The 22,194-nt window shown below is 39.6% G+C and overlaps 1 protein-coding gene across 1 annotated transcript in view; it reads right to left on the bottom strand.

The window, feature by feature from the left end:
* Nucleotides 1–22,194, bottom strand: part of Ifih1 (interferon induced with helicase C domain 1) — a 51,982-nt gene that overhangs the window by 25,026 nt on the left and 4,762 nt on the right. Inside the window, 4 exon segments of the mRNA XM_036185110.1 lie at nt 7–111; nt 12,516–12,642; nt 12,644–12,663; nt 17,760–17,928. Coding sequence (XP_036041003.1) covers nt 7–111; nt 12,516–12,642; nt 12,644–12,663; nt 17,760–17,928 — 421 coding nt within the window.

Genomic DNA, 22,194 nt, shown 5'->3' on the forward strand with positions numbered 1-22,194 from the left:
CAGTACCTGAATCACTTCCCATGATGCCTGAATCACTGCCCATGTTGCTGTTATGTCCAAGACTTTCATCTAAGCAGCTGACACTTCCTTCTGCCAAACTTGTGTCTGATTCTGCAAAGGAAAACATTTTAAAATATTTAAAAAATATTTCTGAGAATAAACGTATTTTAGCTGCACACCTCTACAGCGCACAGTACATACAGTTCATTGCAAGTGGGGAAGGCACACCCAAGCAAGGATGAATAAAAGGTAAGAGTTTCACACAGGCTACTCTAAAAACATTCTACTATGGATGAGCAGCTGCTAGGAATGACTCAGACTTGCATTACTTACCTACAGGAACACCCAACAGGAAAGTAAATGTGAATTCCTGCACATTTGTGATTGGAATTCTGTATCTTACCTGCACACATAAATTTTGTCTCCTGGAAAGAATTTCTAAGCTTAATAGCGGCTTTTAAACAAAATTATTTTGGAAACCATTGGGCTTTTATTTTTCTGCGTATGATGACAGAGGGATGCTCAAAGGATAAAATTTAATGAAGCATACAGACCTACTGACCAGTTAGGAAATTAACATTTCAGAGATAAATAAACATGAATTTAAAAATCTCTGAATCTTCCCAAAAGAGAATGTGACTGACGTTTGGCATTACATTTGCTAGAGCCTGAGAGTCTGGAAGCTTTTCTCTTTACTATAATTATATGAAGCCACCATCAACCGAGAGTCTGAAAGGCAAGCGTCTGCCCTTCACTGGGTCCCAGGGTTGCTTTCAGTAGTCAGGGTCAATCCTTTTTGACAACCTTCTTTTTTACTGTTTATCTCCAAAGACGTATGTGATCGCATTGTCAAGGATCAGAACTAGCATTCACCTGGGAAATGTCAGGGCACAGGAGCTCTTGAAGCTGACTTGGAATCAGAAAGATTTGTGAAACTTGCTGTTCAGGTTGGTCTGACCCTCGGTACCTTTTGTGTCCACTAGCTGTAGTATCATTTGCCTCTTTTGATTTGATAACCACTGTGCAATACTAGACACAATGACCTGCTGGCAGGAGAGCTCAACTGAAATGAAAATCAAACGATTCGTGCATTACTAGGGCAGGCATCCCATTTCATAATGATCTTATAATTAATTCTATTTCATAATATTTATAACTTGCTAGACAATTTTCATTTCTTCCTAAAGCTCTCAAAACACTAATAAATCACACTAAGATACCTGTCAGTTATTTAAAACCACTATCAGTGCCACATTTTATAGCACTGAAATGCAACAAGCACATTCTGTGTTATCAGTACAACTTGAGGAGGAGATGCACAGCTCCAAGTTATCAGAATGTTCCTTATGTTAAGTTGTCATCATCCTGAGCCAGATGAACATGGCTTCACTACGAAGACCACCCTTTTGTGGTTACTGAGTTTGACCAATGTTTTCAGTTCTGCATGTAACCACTACTATAGTGAAGAGGTCTCTGTCACCTTATAGGTCCCCTCAGTCTTTGTTGTCAGTGCCTTCCCGCTGTCCCCTGGCAATCACTGATCTGGTTTCTGGCCTCACGGCTTTACTCTTTCCAGAACGCCATCCATGTAAGTGGATTCAGGCGGTGCACAACCCTCCTTCAATTTAGAGCCCAATATCTGAGAGTCATCCTTGCTTTGTGTGCGTCCGTAATTTCTTGCTTTTTGTTACGGACTCTTGTCCCCATGGAATATTTTCCTGACATGTAAGGCATCTCCCTACAGTTTGATTAATTCATTTAGGTTGGACAATATCATGGAATTTCAGCCCATGCCATCTGTCAAACAAGTAAGACACCACCCTTAAAAATCAGAAGCTGAGAAAGAAGTTGTACAAAAACTCTCAACGGACATACATTCTGTTTTAGTATATTAGCACAACATAAATACACTAATGTGAAAATACTGTGCTTATCAGTTGTCATAGATTAGCTCTGGAACTCAGAATCGAGGAATCCCTCATGATCACACGGGAAAACCTGTATCTCTCACAGAGAGATTTTAAATATGGCACTTTGCAATTCCCAGAGGTATGTCTTGTTAGAAGCTCAGAGGCGAGTGTGGGATAGAACTGTCAAGTCGGAGAGCGTTTTGGGCAGATGTACTGATGAAAAGAGAATATGATTTGTAAGGAAAAGGCAAGGTGTAAAATGAGATGGGAAAATGTCATTGCGAAGATAATTCCAGTTCTAAACATATAGGCCAAGATTTCTGTGGCAAAAAGTGAATTTCGACATACTCTCCATTTGTTATTTGAAATGTAGAATTGAGAGCTGAAGAGTCTACTAAAGTGGCTGGAAAAATGCCAATAAATACAATCGAGAAATTGAATATTGTTACCAACAAATTTTCCAGTGAGTTTAGCTGAAATGGAAATAATATTTGATTTTCCATTTCATTTTCTAATCATTAGTAATTAAACCATAATCTTAAACTGACTCTTAGTGTATGTAAAGTCAGGAGCACCATCCCCAGTTTTGTTCTAGTATTACTAACTTTGAGGTGGAGGATTTATACAGCATGTACAAATAATGTACTGATCATAGTGTTGCTACAAAATACAGTGTGATTGATTTCATTATTTGGTTTATGTAGATTTCACAATCAAATCTGCATTGTGTCAGAAGAACACTAAGATTAGAGCTTTCCCAGATATAATTTCATTAGATATAATTAAATAATTATGATATAGCACCATCTTCTGCAGTAGCAACACCCATTATCACCTTAGTTTTATACGTGAGAAACCAATATTCAGAGAGGTTAAATGACTTCTCCACGTCACCCAGCATCTCAGTGCTTTTAACCAACATCAAGCATGGATAACGATTTGTGCAAAGCTTTGAAAGCTCTGTATCCTTAGTGCTAAAGGAAATGAAACTCATCTAAAAAATCATTTTCCTTGTAATATCAATTTTCCATAAAAATTAAACATTTATCTTCCAAGAAACAAGGTAGCGAGATGTTTGCACTTTGCTAATATTTCTGACCCACGAATAGACATAAAATTTCTATTCACTGGTCCACACTCATTTTGCACACATATTGAGAAGGGACACTTTTGTCTTCACAAAATGAGTTACAGTAACTCTGTTAGAGATCATTGCAACAGTAACAAGGAGGATAGAGAGCCCCATTGCTTTGTTATTTAAAATGGATCTTTAAATGACAAATCTTCACCTCTTCACAATGGAAATATAGTTCCCTAAGCAGCAAATTTTTGTGCACTTATATTTGTTCTTCAGTAAAAATAGAGGTATTAAAAGAAATAAATTTAATGACAAAGAAAATAGCATATCTCCAATAACACCAAAACTGCCTTCCCTGCAGGTTTTCTGTCTGAATAAAAAAAAAAAAAAAGAGTTAACAAGAAATGTGTTGTATCGCAAAAGAAAAAACAAAACAAAACAAAAAGTTTTGAGTTTATGTACCAAACATTGACTTGGTACAACTGGTTTTTTTTTTTTTTTTCCAGGATTCTCTCTTTCGTCTTTGTCCTTTTCAAAAAGTGGCAATCTGGAAGGTCCTAATATCCAGAGTCATGTGTGTATCCTTTTAAAGAAGACATAGGAAACAGGGGCTGACAGAGACAGGGCTTTGCTGTGAAGAGAACCTGTGCTTTGGAGCCCAGCGAGGCTCCCAGATCTGAATTCAGACACTACTCCCAGGTGGCTTGCTTTTATTTAAAAATATAGATAGTATCTTCTATAGTTTTAAAGTTTATTGTAAGAACTATCCTTTTAAATTGGGGGAAAGAGTTTTGAAGATAAATAAATCCAAACTCTTGTGGAGCTGCATTGGACATTAGACTCATAGTGTATAATGTGTTTAATTAAGTTTTACACATGTCGTTGTTTTCTAAGGGAATTATTAAGGCCAGTTATGAAATAAATTCGAAAATGGCAGTCACTTCTATTAACATAATTGTCTATATCAAACTGATTGGACCCAAAGAAAATTACACTTGTTCAATTAAGAGATAGGATGGATTTTTCAAAATAAAAAGTTAAAGAGTAATAACTTCACAAATAGATTTTAAAAAAACAACAGCTTTACTTTCATTGACAATGAATCTCTAAGAGAAGGCTGTAAATTGTGGGGGGCAAAAATCTCTTAATTTTGGAAACACATTTTGAATATTTTGGTAATATTCAAAAATATTAACTGAGATCTAAGAAATTTTGCATTTAACATATTCTATATCTTAACTACTTTAAAAATATTTTAAAATCGTCTAGAAACCAGAAAATTTATAATAAAATATTGAAAGCAGAAACAGGGAAGGGGGTTGGCGAGTTTGATTCATCTTCATGTAACGTCTGCCCTCTGCTGGAATATACTGGTATAGCAAGCAGTGAACAAATAATACTGGGTTTCTTCAAGGAGCTGGGCTTCCTTAGGTAAAACACAACTTTGCTTCCTTCTTTCCCTCCAGGTAGACTTTCTCCTAGCTTAGAAACTTCCACTCTACAGACTATCTTTACATCCTCGCTTCGGTCTGTCACAGCTTCTGCTTGATGAAAAGGGGTTTTATATTCTAGCAGGAACAGCAGCGGAAGGGACTTCTATATATACCTTGGTGAAGAACAATACTCCCTATTCTTTTCTTCCGGGAACTGGTGGGGACAGGGTTTGCACCTTCCCGAATTTCGCCTTCCGTGCTAGTCTTAATTACGACCATGTTGTGTACTTGAACATTATACCTACTTCCCTCCAGCTTCAGAATCCTGTCAAAGATTATCCCGAAAGCTTGAAGCATGTCCTCATGTTGGCACGCGCTCAAGGCTGTACAGACCCCTTAAATGTGCTTATTTTGATATTACTAATAATATATATTTTCTTTTCTTTAGAAATAACAATCTTTTCTTTGAGAGGAAATAGATTACTTTTATTTTCGGCTCTATGTATATGGATCTACACACACGTTCACATTTTGGTCTGTCATAGTTCGCTCTGTGTGCCAGGGAACATGTGTTCCCACAGAATGGAGAGAAGCCACCTCCACCCACCTTGCATATTCTCTCCTGGATCCAAGCTTCTAGGAAATGAGTTCCCCAAAGAGAAAAAAAAATCTCTCTTAGAACCACAGGCCCACATGGCCATCCGTGGAGCTCCTCTGCTCCTGTTTATAGATTTTTTTTGTGTGTGTGCTGAAATATTTCAGCTCAAATTAAATTTGAATCATGCGTAATGATGTTGGCTGAAATTGTATTGTCTCAGCCTGTTACCCTTTGCTCTGGGGTCTGCACACAGAGAAAAAGTTATTAAAATACAGAGTTAGGAGGGTGACTTACACCCACCAGAAAAGGCTTATTCCTTCACTGTCACTAAATGAGGCCTGCAGAATGTTCTAGAGTGGAGACAATCATGACTGATGGTCTTGATAATCACACTACAAGTCTCGACATGAGCAAGGACTAGGGTCTGCAAGTACATCTTCTCTTCATGGGCAGTGTCAAGCAGTCAGTCTGACACCCCTGAGCAATTCCTTAAGACCACTCTCGGAAAAGGTCATACATGCATTGTGGTGGTGTTTTATGAATATCCAGACAAGGAATTGTTAATGTTAAGGGAGTTTTTGCCGTGGGAGAAGCAACTGGAAAAATTACTTAAGAGAAGCACGTTAGTTCTCTTCATCTCTGAGGCCTTAACTCCTGCTTCTGTACTCTCCAATCTCTTCTCATCACATGTTCTGACACACTTTGACACTTCTGATAACTCCTTTTACTGGTGATATTCACTCAGCCTGCAATGTTATCAGTAACTCCTGTCCATGTGTCTTCTGCTACACGCTCTAAAACTAGATCCTGTGGCTTTTCTTTCTTTTGTATTGATTTTCTGTGGATTACTGTTTCTTTGGGAGCATGTAACTTGCGCTTTCTTATCTCGATCACATCATTTTAAATACAATGCAACAGCTTGGTGCTCGGCTCAACAGTGTGACCTCACCAACTCACTACTTTCTTCCTGCTCGTTTGACTTTCAGTCCTTGCTCACGTCTCAGAATAGAGAAGGCAAGGTCTAATGATCAAATGAAAATGTAAAATCGTCACTTTGTTACAACACTGCTAAAATGTTATAGTTGTAGTTTTAAACTGTCATGGAAATAAACCCAGTCTTCTTTAACTACACACTAGAAGTGCACTGCATACTTTCCTTTCTGACAGAGTAGCCATGGCCTTGTCCTTGCAGTGTGAGTGAGTGACTGACAGTCCCTTCAGGACTGCTGTGCAATTGTGAATCACATAACATGCTGAATTTGAAAAGAACATAAGATCCTTTGTAAGCATCAATTTCAACATATTCAGATTTCTTCCTTTCCCTTCCCTCTTCCTTCAAATTACTATCTACCCTTAAATGACCTCAGCAAGTTCTTAGCAGTCAATGATAACTAAATTTAGGAAAATATAAAGGATGGCTGACTTAATTTGAGCCAATTCTGAAAAAGTAATACAGTGTTATAGTAATGATCTTCCTTTAGCTTCAAATGCTGTGGCATTTATTTCTAGAGAACCTAAAAATCACTAGATTTTCTACAGGATAGTGATATGGAACATTATTTTGATCCTTAAGTGCAAGGATAAATTTTGTGGTACTTTCACAGAAATAAGTACAGACCAAACCTAAGATTGGACTTTTGTCTATAAAAAGGAAAAACAAAACAAAACAAAACAACAACAAAGTGTTGTGACAGATTGGGCCAGGGAGAAAGAGGCTGTTTTATAAAGGTCAATTTTTAAACCCCTCCTACAGAACATGATCTATGCAAAATATATCCACAATATATTCCAAAGCATAATGTCACCGGATAAACCTAAGGAGTTGAACATATGGGGATATGAAAAAGAAGGTATTACAGTCTGAAAACAAGCAGGTTGGTGAGCTCATTAGCTGGGGTGGAATTTTAAAATCTTCACGTGAACGAATATATAAATCAAAATATACACATGCGTTCTGGGTCATGCGCACTGTGTATTCACACATGGCACGCTAGTTGCATTATAATTTTCCACACTGGAACAGAGAAATCCTTTCTTTATAAATGTCAAAGCGCCCTCTGCTGACCATCCTGAGGTACTCTAATGGACCCATAAGAGAAGCTTCAGGATTTGTGGATTGTGTTCCACAAAAGTGTTTCTTCCAAACTCAACAGCGTTTTGTTAGTTTGAAATCTCACTTACTATACTTTTACTTTACCATAGTACTGGACTTCCTAAAATACAATAATAAAAAACTCCATGTAAAAAGTAACTATGTACTACTCCTTTTGACAAAGCAGTATCATATTTAGAAACGACTCCTTATTTTCTCTGTAAGTGTACAGAATTAAAACAATCCAGGGAATGGGTTAAGTGCCTTTGGAATCTTACATGTAAGTATGATCTAAGGAAACATCAAAAGTCTGTGACATTTTCTTGCTCTAAAAAGGCCAGTGGCTTCAGAGAGTGGAAGTACCATACCCATCATTACAACCACACTGACCGTTCCGAAATGCAGTGCAGCTACTGTCAGAAGTTATTGTGTTAATGTAGGGGAAATGCAACTTTAAAAAATCCTTTGGTTTATTTTTAATTAATAACTGCATTTTAAGAAGGAGGAGACCCTCTCTTGTAGCTGAAGTTTTCTCCAGTCCTGCCTGGCCCACAGTCAGGACAAATCTCGCTCACCCACCAGTCCCGCAGCCACTCAGACCCAACCAAGTAAACACACAGGGACTTATATTGCTTACAAACTGTATAGCCACAGCAGGCTTCTTGTTATCTAGTCCTTATATCTTAAAATTAACCCATTTCTATTAGTCTATAAGTTACTACATGGATTGTGGCTTACCAGTACCTTAACTTTTCATGGAAATGGCTGGCAGTGTCTCTCTGTCTCAGCCTTTCACTTCCCAGCATTCTCCTTTCTCCTTGTCCCACCTATACTTCCTGCCTGGCTACTGGCCAATCAGTGTTTTATTTATTAACCAATCAGAGCAACACATTTAACATATAGAACATCCCATAACACTTTCTTTTAAACATGCTTCTTTATTTGTGAGAATTTCACACATGTACACTATACAATTACTCCCCATTTCTTCCTCATGCTTCTGCTGAATCCTCATGTCTCTCTCAATGTGTCTTCTCCCCTGCTTCATGTGAGGTGTGTGTGTGTGTGTGTGTGTGTGCGCGCGAGCATGGTTCCATTCAGTGCTATCCATTTTAAGCTGGAGGCAGACTACTCTGAACAGTGAATGAGCAGAAAACTAGAAATGCCAACTGCAGTAGAAGTTTTCACCAATCCCCCAAAAGTGTTGAGAAGGTGAAAGAAACTACCTTCTAGAACTTTCCACTAGAGAATTCTAGTCATTCACCCTTATAAGGTATTAAAATTGGTCTAGTATGAGACACTGTTGCTGACTGGTGAGGTGTAAAAGCTACTCCAAAAGAATCTTCATGTAAAAGCTATTTAATTAATAGACTTACATACAACAAACTACCATGAACTGAAAAGAAAGGAAGGAAGGAAGGGAGGGAGGGGAGGGAGGAAGGAAGGAAGGAAGGAAGGAAGGAAGGAAGGAAGTGCTGTGGATATCGCTCTGTGTAAATAAAGTTCTGATTGGCCAGTGGCCAGGCAGGAAGTATAGGCAGGACAAGAGAGAAGAGAATTCTGGGAAGTAGAAGGCTGGAGGAGACACCACCAGCCGCTGCCATGAAAAGCAAAATGTAAAGACACTGGTAAGCCACAAGCCATGTGGCAAAGTATAGACTAACAGAAATGGGTTAATTTAAGATAGAAAAGGTAGATAACAAGAAGCCTGCCACGGCCATACAGTTTGTAAACAATGTAAGTTTCTGTGTGCTTTCTTGGTTGGGTCTGAGCGACTGTGAGACTGGTGGGTAAGAGAGATTTGTCCTGACTGGGCCAGACAGGAAAACTCTAACTATAAGGAAGGAAGGAAGGAAGGAAGGAAGGAAGGAAGGAAGGAAGGAAGGAAGGAAAGAAGGAAGAAAGAAAGAAACAAAGAAAGCCAGCCAGCAAGCTGGTTCAGAAAGATAAGAAATATCCTGATCCCAAATTATGAACTTCTCTTATCTTTTATGTTTGCACATAAAAAAAATCCACATTTACAGAAATTGTGCAGATTAAGAAACAATTTTTTATGTTACTTTAGCTACTACTGGGCATATTAACCCATCATGTTAGAACTCAAAATAAATACACAGTGTCAACATCTTTATCAATAAGCTGCAAATGCTGTTATGCAAGTGTATATCAGAAGCTGTGTTATGCTTTTGAAAATATTTTAATTTTTAATTCTAAGAATAACTAGATAGGCAAAATCCTCTATCAAATTTAGCAGTAAATGTTGTGATCAAAATAACTCCATGAGTGGGATATAGAGCTTAGCGGCAGAGCGTTTGCCCAGCACAAGAGAGGCTGTAAATCCAATCATCAGCAACACAAAATGAAAAACCAAAGAATAAATCACTTCTCTGGGATAATGGCACTTCACAAGTTGTTTGGGTTTGTTTTTCTGTTGGTAATTTTTGGTTCATAAGAGCAAGAAAATGAGTAGAAGCCAGGAATAACTTGAGTCACTTATTGGCTGCCACGTCTAAAGCAAAGCTCTGGAGCCACGGTGTCATGTTTTCATAAGGAAATCACCCTTCATCATTGCCTTAGAAGGGCCCAGAAGGTTAAGACTGATCTATTCACAGATGTAGGCACCAGAAGGCCCTGCTGGAAAGAAGAGCCTGGCTGGGGCTCGAGATGCCTATCCAGCTTGCTGTACCACCACCGACTCTCTTAGTAACACATATTGTGCCCTTGCTTTCCATTGCACCTGCTGTAGGCTCAGCCCTGAGGTGAATTGTGTGGCCAACATCACCAGAGAGCAAGAAGCTCCTCCAGGGCTGTGATCTATTCTGCTGTGTTCCTCACTGTGTGCATGAGATTGAATAGGAGGTCTGGTACGTAGAGGAAGTCTGTGAGTTCTTCTTAAGTAGAAAAGTGAAGGAAGGGAAGAGAGACAGAGGGGTCAATGTGAAGTAAGGGCAGGAAGGTAAGGCTATCAAAAGGTAAAAGCAAAAACAATCCAACAAGAAAATACAACCCAGACTTTCCACCCACTAAGGTCATCTGTAAGACTCATATTTTCTCACAGGGTCCATGTCAAACTTAAGAAAATTAATCTCTATATTAACAGAATAACAGAGAAATTTTAAGTTCTGGCCTTTATGTTGCCTACTTGGGAACTCAGGCTAGACAACCACAAGCTGATGGGATGCCTCTGGGTGCTGTTTGAGATGAGGCTCATCTCCCAGCCTCAGCTCAGACATCAGTTCTTACTAATGTGGATTTCTAAGGCTGCCTGTGACCCCCAGCTATGTCAGGTGGCATACAAAGAGTGTTTGGTAACTCATGCAGTCCCCACATCTGGATTTGGCTTCCCTGTAGAACCAGGGCTTCTGACGGAAGGCATAGGCACTCACTCAATGGAGAAGACTAAGCTTGCAGTACTCAGATCTAAATGGTTCACTAGTCTATGCCTGAAAACCTCGCTGCTGAATGTGTGGCTAGGACCACGTGCAGCAGGGGCCTGAGAGCTGTGATAAAAAGGGGGATTTCAAGCTGTACCCTGTGTTTGGACAGGACTCCTCCACCAGTGGTTCATTTGACCATGAAAACCTCCCAACTATGAACCATTGCATTTCAAAAACCCCAAACACATTGTCATAATGACACAGAAAGACAAGTATGCAAGTTCTTTTCTATACAGGAAAACGGAATAAGAAAACAAGTCACCTTGAAAAAAGGAATTTCTATTGACTGGAAAGTGAGAAGAATACACAGTGTGCACACACATAGAAATTTCACAATGAATCCCATTAACTTGCACAATTAATATGCATTAATAATTATAAGTTTAAAAACTAAATACTACAAACAGGGTAAAAAAGCACACAAGCCATAAGAATGATATTATTGATGAGACCCATAATATATATAAGTAGTTCATATGAACCAGGAGAAAAGTACAAATATCTCAATATAGAAGATAACGTGTACTCAAAGAGGAGGGATTTGGGGGAAAAAAAGTGCAAATCAGAAAAAAATTCAAATCCATATTCGAATATCAAAATATCAAATTTTAATGTAGCCTAATTGGCAGAGGCTGGAAATGATGTCAGCACTTCTACAGAAAGGGCTGGGGGGAAGTAGGCACTCCTTTCGGTGGGAAGAACATGTAAATCAGTGTAAATTCCTACAGTGAGAGTTGACACTAAGTATCAAATGTGCTAAAACTGTACAAATCATTTGACCCAGAGATTCCAATTATATATGTTTTTAGTGAGTCAAACGTGACATCAGTGCAGGGGACTCTAAAGGCATTGTTCAGGATGTAGTGATTTGGGAACGCGCTCTGTGTCAACACTTGTTTAATTGCATCCAAATGGGGTTACTATTATTATTCAGTCAGTAAACACCCTGAGAAACCCCTAAAATGAACACAGGAGAAATTACAGTTCTGCACACAGGTAGACAGAAAGACCAACAGGAGGCATCCCAAATGTTACCCATAGTGCATATTGTGGGAATGCGGGTGGCTTCATAGTGTGCTCCTATGCATTCCAAATTTGCTGCAACGCGACTTCACTGCATCTTTAAATAGAGATAGTGCACTAGGAGAGCCAGCTCAAGCTAGTTTAGACCAGGGTGTAATGGCAAAATGGAACATTTTGAGGAATTTTGTTAGACACAGCTATTTTTAAAGGTAGGTTGTGCAAATACACAATTTCACGAATTTCAAAGGATAAAAACTACTTAAAAATCATCACTTATTGTTCATCTGCCTGGATTCCACTGTACTCTTTTTTTATAAAGCTAAAATATGGTTATATCATTTCCTCCTCTCCCCTCCAACTGGCCCCCTTCTTCTGAAATTCATGACATCTTATTCTTGAACTATTTTTGTTACACACACACACACACACACACACACACACACACACAGAGAGAGAGAGAGAGAGAGAGAGAGAGAGAGAGAGAGAGAGAGAGAATAAATATAGAAATACAGCCTGAGAGTCTGTTTAATATTGCTTGTATCTATGTTTTTAGGGCTGACCCCTTGGTATTGGATAACCCAGTGGGGCTCATCCATGAGAAATCCAGTCATTCATTGTCTGTAGCTCTTCATCATAGGTGTACTTGAAAATAATTTGGAAACCATGAAAGATGAGCACACACCAAAGTCAGCTGACATATTAGAATGATCACACATTTCTTAGAAAGTGAAATTAGAAGAAAATATGTTCATATTCCTAATAGTAATGTTATATCCATTTACAAATATTTAAACCTAAGAGTAAGTGTTTTGATTTAATCTTCTCTAAAATAGTATTTTATCAAAAACTCTCACTAGTAGCAGTATCCCCTTGTGTTTCATAAGGTCCTGATGTCATAGTATACCCACTAATTCTTCTGGAGGGCACCTTCCTGTGTCAAGTACCTGTGGTCATAGAAGCATCTGCAAAGGAGGCCTCTGGTGAAGAATTCTCCATGTCCCAGGCCTCTGTCTCTGGGCTCGATTCATCTCGAGTGGACAGAATGGACTCATTAGCTTCAGGCCCATTTTCCGTGAGACGAATTCTCCAAGTCTGTGAACAGTGAGCGTTAGATGTAAATGATAGGGCAACACAGGTTTCTACACAGTGTGTACAGACGACATTGGTGTTCTGAAAATAAAACAGAGGTCTGTTTCCCATCCACTGTATATTCTTTCAAACATTGACATTTCAAAAGACCTAGCACATGGTACTGCAGCGTAACACAATGAAACATATTTTTACTTTTAACATGACTATGAGTATTTGTATAACAATCAAAATTCATATAAAAAGGCAAGCTAACTAAATACTAACCAAAGCACAAGGTAAGTGAGATGACTTCTGGTCTGACCATCGTCTTTGGGAAGTCACTCACGGACTTGATGACTTCAAGCTATGTTGAAGGCTGAATTAATAGAATTGCAAATGGGGTGGCTTTCTTTAGCTGCTACTTGCCATTTTGTTCCTGCCTCCATGTTCATGAGATGTACATCTGCTTTCATGTCAGACTGAATCCATGTGTTCTGGACTCATGGGGATTTTTTTTTTTTTAATTGAATGAACTACTCTATTTTCTCCACTTTCCCATTTTGCCTTTCCTGCTCTTTGGCCTCCAGCACACAGGGTTATCCAAGATGCAGCCTGCTGGCCACGTGTACAGCCAGATGCATGAGGGAGCTTATGAAGGCAATCCAGCATAAACTCAGAAACCCACTTGATTCATTATGAGATTTTTTTTTTTTTTTTGCAGGGGAAGGGGACCATTTTTATGGCTCCAGTTCAGTGTCCTCGGCACATTTTTTTGTTTGTTTATTTGTTTGTTTTTTGTTTTTTTCTTTTTGCTTGCTTGTTTCACCTTTTTAAAAAATTATAATATTTGTGTTTTAATTTTACATATCAGCCATGGGTTCCCCTATCCTCCCCCTCCCGCCCCCCCCCCCACCTTCCCCCCATGCCCTCCCCTCCATTCCCATCTCCTCCAGGGCCAAGACTCCCCTGGGGGATCAAGAACAGAAAGGGAGAACAAGGAATAACAGACCATGATAAATGAAGACCACATGAGAACAGGAATAGGCAGAGTGCTGGAGAGGTCCCCAGAAATCCCACAATGATACATCCTCGGCACGCGTTTTATAGATGGCAGTGCTGTGTCACAATGCTAAGAGGCTGGACACACAGAAGAGGGAAACTAAGAATATCAAGTTTCTATTCCTTGTGAAACTTCAGTCTATCAGAAGAGTCTGAAGTCTTATACATTCTTAAAGTGTCTTTTCAGATTTCCCCACTCTAGACAGCATGGGGAAACCCATCCAGCTTTGCATGGAGAATTCCCTGGAGAAGATGATTGTGGCTTCAGACGAAGTCAAATTGACAACATTTCTAACTAGCTACTAGCCATTACATGACTGTCCTGCCCCTCTGCACACTGGCTACTCTAGGACATCAGACCCCATGGCCTGACGACACCAGGCCACTCCACCAGCACCCAATTCATGGTCCTTCCCTGTACAATACCTGGCTGCTGGTTCTTCTGGCCACATAGGTTATCACAGTCTAAACCACATGGTGCAGAACTTCCTGCCAGCCCTGAAAGGTTATAGAAGTCAGGGGATTTTCTGAAGACACCCCCAAGACTCTTCCTGGCTCATTATCCTATTCAGGAAGGCCCTCCCTTTATTCCTACATCAAGCTACTCTTCTTAATGAAGCCCCTCTGTAGTTGAAAGGGAAGCCCCATCTTCCGTTTAAAGTCTGTTCTGCTGTTTCCTGCACATTGTACTGTTGTCTTCTGTGGTCTCTGACCTCAAGGCCCAGTCATGGTCTTGAGGCCTTTTCTACTAATAAACTTCATTCCTGAACGACAATCACCTGTCAGTTCCTTTGAGTAGCCGACAACAGTGGGGGACCTCTTCTTGTTCTTTATGTGACAGTTACTAAGGTTTAAAAGTATGATAGTCAGGAGCTGGAGAGGTAGCTCAGTGATTTAGAGTACTTGCTACTCTTTCTGGGGACACAGATTTGATTCCTAGCACCCACATGGTGGCTCACAGCTGTCGGTAACTCCAGGGATCCTTTCTTCTGGCTTCCTGGGGCACCAGACATGCAAGTGGTGCACAGACTTACACTCATACATATAAAATTAAATACATAATAAAAATAAAATAGTCTATCTACTTAATACTTACCCCAAAGCCATTTATATATATATATTGGATAATTTACTTCTCAAAATAACCTAGCTGGTAAATGATATTATTATCCCCCTTTCATAGACAAGGTGAAGTCCAAAGACGTCTGGTACCTGACCAAAGGTAGCAGGTCCAGGGAAAGAACCAGGAGCATATAAACATATGGATTTCAGGGCTGGGGTCCTCTACCATGAACTGACCCTATTCACAACATATGTAACACTCTGTGTGTCTGACCCTATCTACATCATATGTGAGACTGTGTGTGACTGATCCTGAGGTAAATTCCTCTCCTCTGGGGGACCATGAAGGCAGACAATTTTGACTCCAAAATACAGTCCTGAAACTGGCACAGAATGACTTTCTTTTTCCCAAGAGGGAGAAGCAGGATTGAATGTAGAGGTGACATCCCTTCAACAAGCCCTAAACCTAGCCACAAAATATCCATGAACTCTTATGGGGCACAACTACCTCTCCGTGTGACATTCTGCCTCTGTAGCCCCCGTGACCTGACATTCTGCCTCTGTAGCCCCCGTGACCTGACATTCTGCCTCTGTAGCCCCCGTGACCTGACATTCTGCCTCTGTAGCCCCTTGGCGGAATCACTCCAGAGCCCGAAGGGCAGCCTCCGTTGTCCTCTCTGACCGTGCTGGCAGTGCAGGTTGCTGTGAGGTGCCTCACCCGCCTCTCCTCCTACAGGGCCATTTCCCCGGAGGCACGGAGGATGCTGGGTCTGTGCATTCTTTGGAGTCATTCTTTCTCTTGCTTGAAGATAGCTTTCTCACCTGTCTCGGTGGGTCCAGGAAGCTTCCCTTCCCCACCTTGCCTTTTCTATGTCCTTTAGCTGAAAAGTTTGACCTAGTCTCTAGCTGACAGGAACCTCACCCATGACCCATGATTTATTCTTCAGACAGTGGTTCAGCTATGCCTTCATGCTCCCAGAACGTATCTCTCTCTCTGTATCTGACTCATCTCTCTCTCTCTCTCTCTCTCTCTCTCTCTCTCTCAATACTGATAAACTAAAATTTCTTCAAATCTTTTGTGTTTTGGTTTCTTTTAGATTAATGCTTCTTTATTTTCTTTTACATTTTGGCAAAATCGAGCAGGACCTGCATTAGAGTCTCTGGAGACTGTATGAAGCACTGAGTGGTGGTTCTCTGTTCCAATGTCAGTGCTCCCACTGAGATGGGAGGTGGAGACAGGAGAATGCCCCGGAGCTCTCAGGACAATGAGCCAGTGTACACAGTGGTGAACAAGGAGACCCTGTCCCAGACATGGTAGAAGAAGCTGCCTCTGATGGCTACATGTCTGCTGTGGTACACAGATGCCTGCACAAGCAGAGGGATACATGGACAGATACACACATGAAAGGAAGGAAGGAAGGAAGGAAGGGAGGGAGGGAGGGAGGGAGGGAGGGAGGGAGGGAGGAAGGGAGGGAGGGAGGGAGGAAGGATTCAAGAAAGAAAAAGAGAGCTTGAGTTCATGAAACTCCTGACTTTTTTCAATTTTTAAAAATTTCAATTGGGGGCTGGAGAGATGGCTCAGAGGTTAAGATCACTGATTGCTCTTCCAGAGGTCCTGAGTTCAATTCCCAGCAACCACATGGTGGCTAAACAACCATCTGTTGAGATTTGGTGCCCTCTTCTGGTGTGCAGGTGTGCATGCAGGTAGAACACTATACATAATAAATAAATCAGTCTTTAAATTTTTTTTCAACTAAAATATAATTAGATCACTTCTCCCCTTTCCTTTTTCTATTCCTTCCTATGTCTCTTGTTTCCAATCCCTCCCATGTCTCCCCCCCCTTCTTCTTAGATTGATGGCCTTCTTTTCTTTGATTTTTAATGTTACACACACACACACACACACACACACACACGCACACGCACACGCACACGCACATCCATGCACGAATTATAAAATATAGCTTGCTGAGTCCCTTTGGTTTTGCTTGAGTGTGTACGAGTTCAGAGCTGACTCCGTTGTATTAGATAATAAATCGGGGGTGCAACGCTGGGAGAGACAATTAGTCCTCTCTAAGCAGTCTTCTGGTGAATAGAGTGAAATATATTTGAGTGTTTCAGAACTCCAAACTACTGGGCAAAAACTGGAAGATTTTCATTAACCATATAGTAAAACACAGCAAATGTTTTTCTTCCAACCTCGCAACATTATTGTCCTAATCACAGTACTTCAATTCCACCTATTACTGGTTCCACTTTGCAGAGCCCATTCAGAAAATCGTTCACTGGGTGAATCCTTTTACTAGAATGGGCAGAGGAGAGGGACTTCCCAGGTCTCCTGCAACTTCACATCCTCATCACCTAGAACAGTACCTGGTACAAGTTCACTGAATGACTGCTGAATAACAGAAGAGAAAAAATGAAGCAAGTGTGTAATAATTATAATAGTGATAATCAATTTATTAATAATGGAATTGCACTTTTTTCTGCATATGATATTTTGAAAACAGGATACTTATTATGAACGGAAAAAAACAATGGGGCAGTTTAAATTAGATTTACAAACTACATATGTGAAAATATATTATTTTAGATATTATTATTGAATATTTTAAAAATTCATATTAAATGAAAATTAAGTTAATTGGTAAGGATAAGACTTTTATAATATTCATAAACCAAAAACATCTATTTTCTTCCACTTTATCTGTGTCTTCCTAGTGTTTGAAATATCGTGATAAATATTTGAGGTGATTATCTCATTTCAAAAATAAGACTTGAATGATGGCCTGTCGCTGAACTGGTGGTCATCACAGTGTGTCTCAGAACTGAGCATTTCCTAGACAGGGTTTTCTCATTTGTAGAGAAGATGAAATCAATTCTTCCCATTTAAAAATGTTGATTCTAAAAGTCCTAATGTTTGATATTACAGATTGAGGCTTCATTGAATTTTCAATGACACAGTATGCAAAATTTTCTGATAGAATTGGAAATACCTGCAATGTTTTCCGGGCCGTCAGCACCTGTCAGCTCTTGGCAAAGCGCATCATTTCCAGTTTGACGAAGAACATCCAGGAAAGTGGAAAACCAGTTTTCCTTCTGCACGATCCTTCTCAGCAGCTCTCTTACACCTGACTCATTCCCGGCATTTCCTACAGCTGAAATCTATTATTTCAACAGAAAAGAAGGAAGAGCAAATACCCGTTGAACACATGAAAAGTGAAAATATTCCAAAGGAAAGCAAAAGGGTTAGGCATACGTCTGAACAAAGGCTTATATTCAAACACGAAGAAAACAGCAGTGTTCTGTGTGGCTATTCCAGAGTCTATCGGGGGGATAAAAGGTCAATGAGCCAAATTCTCTTCTAAATATGTAATGTTTTGTAAACCAGAGAATTGTTTAGTCAGGCTGATGAGGTTGCTCAGTGGTTAGAGGCACTTGCTGCTGGGTTTCATGTGCTGCGTTTCACTCCCAGACCCCACATGGTGGAAGGGGAAAACCAGTTCTCACAAACTGTGCTCTGACCTCTGCGCACACAGACAGCACATTTCCTCTGCAGTTCCCACCACAAACTAAACTTTGAAACAAAAATTTTAACAAAAAGGAAATACTAAATAATTGAGATTAATAAGTGCTTTGCTTGAGCTTCTGTGACCAAAGCCAAGAAAAAGTGTCTTCCATTTGTATTCATGTTATGGCTTGTGTGTGTGTGTGTCTGTGTGTATGTCTGTGTGCATATGTGTGTGTATGCATATGTCTCTGTGTGTGTTCTATGTGTATGTCTCTGTGTGTGTGTCTGTGTGTGTGTATGTGTATGTCTCTGTGTGTGTGTGTCTATGCATATATGTGTATATGTGTGTGGGGGTATGGATATGAGTGTACACTTGTGAGCTTCTCTGTGCACGCATGTGTGAAGGCTAGAAACTGATCTTTGCTGTCTCTCTTAATCCACTTTTTCTCTTTGAGGGGCTAATTGAACTAGGAACTTGCTATTTTGACTAGACTAGCTGGTCAGTGAGCCACCAGATTTGCCTGTCTCTGCACACCAGAATATAAGACGTTTCTTTTCAATGTATTTTGGGCTTGCCATTTTCTTTGAACCCATGTAGTTTATAAATGAGGAATCAAACATTTCATTGCCTCTTCCTTGACTATTACCACTTTGGAACTAAGTAGTTAGTGACACAGATTTATCTTCTTGCCTATTTAATATTTGCAGTATTTAATATTGCAATGATAATATTTCTCCAAACTTTTGCACATTCAATATTATAAGAAATTAGTTTCCCTATTCTTTTTGGGATATGAGAAAAAATACTTCTCTCTCTCTCTCTCTCTCTCTCTCTCTCTATATATATATATATATATATATATATATATATATGTATATATATACATATATATATATATCCTTTACAATATATAATCACAATTTGCTTTTATCGAATAGTATTAAAGGACCAGCCTTAGTAATAGTCCTTCCAGAGGCCCAGAAGAGAAACTACAAACGGCAAGAATTATTTTTGGGAAATGAATCTAAGCACCCCCAAGCTCTTTGTCCATCTACTTTATTGCTCTGGGGTAAAATCCTATCTACACAGCTTCAGTTCTGTTCTCGTGCCTAGCTCCTTTCTTGTCTAATTTCTCTCTACCTTTATCTACTGTCCTCTCTTAAGCTCTATCTTAATTCTCTCATTTTAATTCTGCCTCATCTAGGTTCTTCTCATCTGGTTCTTACCCAGCTAGTACTTCCCCATCTGGCTCTTCCTCATCTTCCATCTCATCCTCAAGGTCTCTTGGGTATTCAGTTGCATACCCAAGCAATAGCAATCCTCCCCCTCCAGCCAGGTCACCAGGCTTGAATTTCTACAGGGTCATAAAGGCAAGTAAGAATTTTCCTAGGGCAGTGATCATTAGGCTTTCTTTTACAACCCAAAAAGGGAGTGGTAAAGGAGGAAGTCAACTGAGAACTAATGATTGGTTAGTATATCAAAAGGGGAATTTATGGCCAGGCAGTGGTGGCACATGCCTTTAATCCCAGCACTCGGGAGGCAGAGGCAGGCGGATCTCTGTGAGTTTGGGGCCAGCCTGGTCTACAGAGTGAGATCCAGGAAAGGCGCAAAACTACACAGAGAAACCCTGTCTCAAAAAACAAAAAACAAAAAAAAAAAAAAAAGAGGGGGGATTTATGTGCTCAATCTACGTTCCTAGAAGTGGTTAGGTAAGAAGTTAGGAGTCTATAATGTTAGTAAGGCTGTATAAGAAAGGAATGACTCAGCTTCAATTACTCAAGAAATAAAGCTATCCCCCTGACCTAGGAGACAGGCATTGTTTCCATAAGAGTGTTACCTTAGTTTAGGAGATCATTTGGCCATGGATGCTTGATAGGTATTTTAGATAAATACATTGTTAGGACTTCTTGGAAGTACATAGCATACAAGAAAATCATTATAGGAATCAGCTAATATATATATGTGTGTGTGTGTGTGTGTGTGTGTGTGTGTGTGTGTGTGTGTGTATGTGTGTGTGTGTGTGTGTGTGTGTGTATAAAATATCACCAAGACTTCTTAAGCCATGGCTTGACCTTTGGGAAAGTCCTTGACTTTTCCAAGTAGTAGCTTTTAATAGTAGCTGAATTCTGTTACATTTTTCTGTGACTTGTAACATGCTTTCTCTTTTATAATAGTCTAAGATATCATTTTAAAATATGGATCATCTGTAAGTAATTATCAAAGCATATCTTTCCAAGTCTGAACAGAGTAATAAACACTTGGAGAAAATGCTAAACATAGGCCATGCTAGAAAGCCATTTAGTCCACCTTTGCTATCTCTGACATCAAAGGTACCACTTCTTCTCCCAGAGCCTCACTTCCTACCCCCAAAACACATGCAATAGAAGCTGTGAGCATCTGCCATGCTGGTCGTGATTTAAATCCACCTGTGGAGATTCTAAAACAAAATGATGCACAGACACTATCCAAAGAGATCATACTTGATTGGAACCCAGACACTTCATTTTTTTTTTTTTTTTTGCCATCTTATGTAATTCAATCAGCATACCAGATGAGAAATACTGTTAGATATTCTCGAACTTCCCAACCGCTGCTAACATCTCAATTGAAGTTGCTCTTTTCTACAAACCATATCTGGTTTTCTAGCCCTGACATTGTATTCCATAGCATTATTATATGAGGACCTGTTGGAATTTTTGCAGCAGTGCCTGGTGGAAATCTAGTACTAGCTTTCCCTAGGGATGATGGGGAAGTGTTTGTTCTTGCAAAGAGTATATTAGAGACAATACTTAGTACCTACAGTGCTCCCCTCAATCTCACTCAAAAGATAGTTTTATCTTTAAATTTTTTAATTATCTTTTTATTTATTATTATTTATTTATGGAGTGTGGTGTGGAGCATACAATGTGCTTGTGGAAGTTACAAGAAAACTTGCTGGAGTGGGTTCTCTCTTTCTACCATGGGGGTTCCCAGAAGGATCAAACTCAGGCCTTTAGCTTTGCAGCAGACACCTTAACACTTGAAGTCATTTCACAGGCTCCAGTTTATTAGCTAATGCTGTATTGAGTGATCTGAATCTAATAACCCAAACAGCACGGGGGCAGGCAACGACAGAAATCCTGTGCATATCAGAATCCAAGATACATAGATGTTTAGCTCTCACTAAGGTCCCAAAGCTAGTAAGTAACAGACACGGATCCTAGGCAACCAAGTTTCCAGGATGAATGCTGGCTTCCTGAGCTGTAAGTCCAGTTAAAAATTTCCTCCGATTCTAAATTCACTTTCTGGCAGTAAGTGGTTAAAATGATTATCTGAATGTTATACATTTTCATCTACTTCAGCCCATCTCCCCCACAGCATTTTCTAAGCAGTTTCTTGCTCAGTCCCAGTGTTTACTGGCTCTGGTGGTAGTCTCATGTTGGAAAATCTTTGTCTGTTCTGTAATTTGTGAGATTTTTGTTTTCTGATAATCCGAAGCATAATTGCTACCCATGTAAACTAGACTGATCTCATATTCTTATTTTAATTCAACATCCCCATTTTTTATCCTTCCATCCTTAAACAGCTTTAACTGTATCTGACAGAAATAATCAGAATTTCTTAAGGACAGTGACTAAGGCTTTGTAACCAACATTCTTGCTAAAATCCTATGAGTATTCTACTAACCAATTTTCCTTCCATGATTACTCTATCAAGTTTATGCTTCCTGCAGAATCTGAGATTTCATACTTTCTTTGTCCAGGCATTTGAGGATCATGATGCTGTGCTTTTTCCTAAGGATTTTTATTTTTTGAATGTGAAACTACATCTAATCTATTTTTGTGTTGTTGTTTTGTTTTTGTTCTTGTTTTTGTTTTTCAGCTTCATCCTTGTTCTCAGTTTTTAATACCACCCCTTTTTTGGTGTTGGAAAGCACATC

The sequence above is a fragment of the Onychomys torridus genome, chromosome 4 (assembly GCF_903995425.1).
Source record: "Onychomys torridus chromosome 4, mOncTor1.1, whole genome shotgun sequence".
Lineage (NCBI taxonomy): Eukaryota > Metazoa > Chordata > Mammalia > Rodentia > Cricetidae > Onychomys > Onychomys torridus.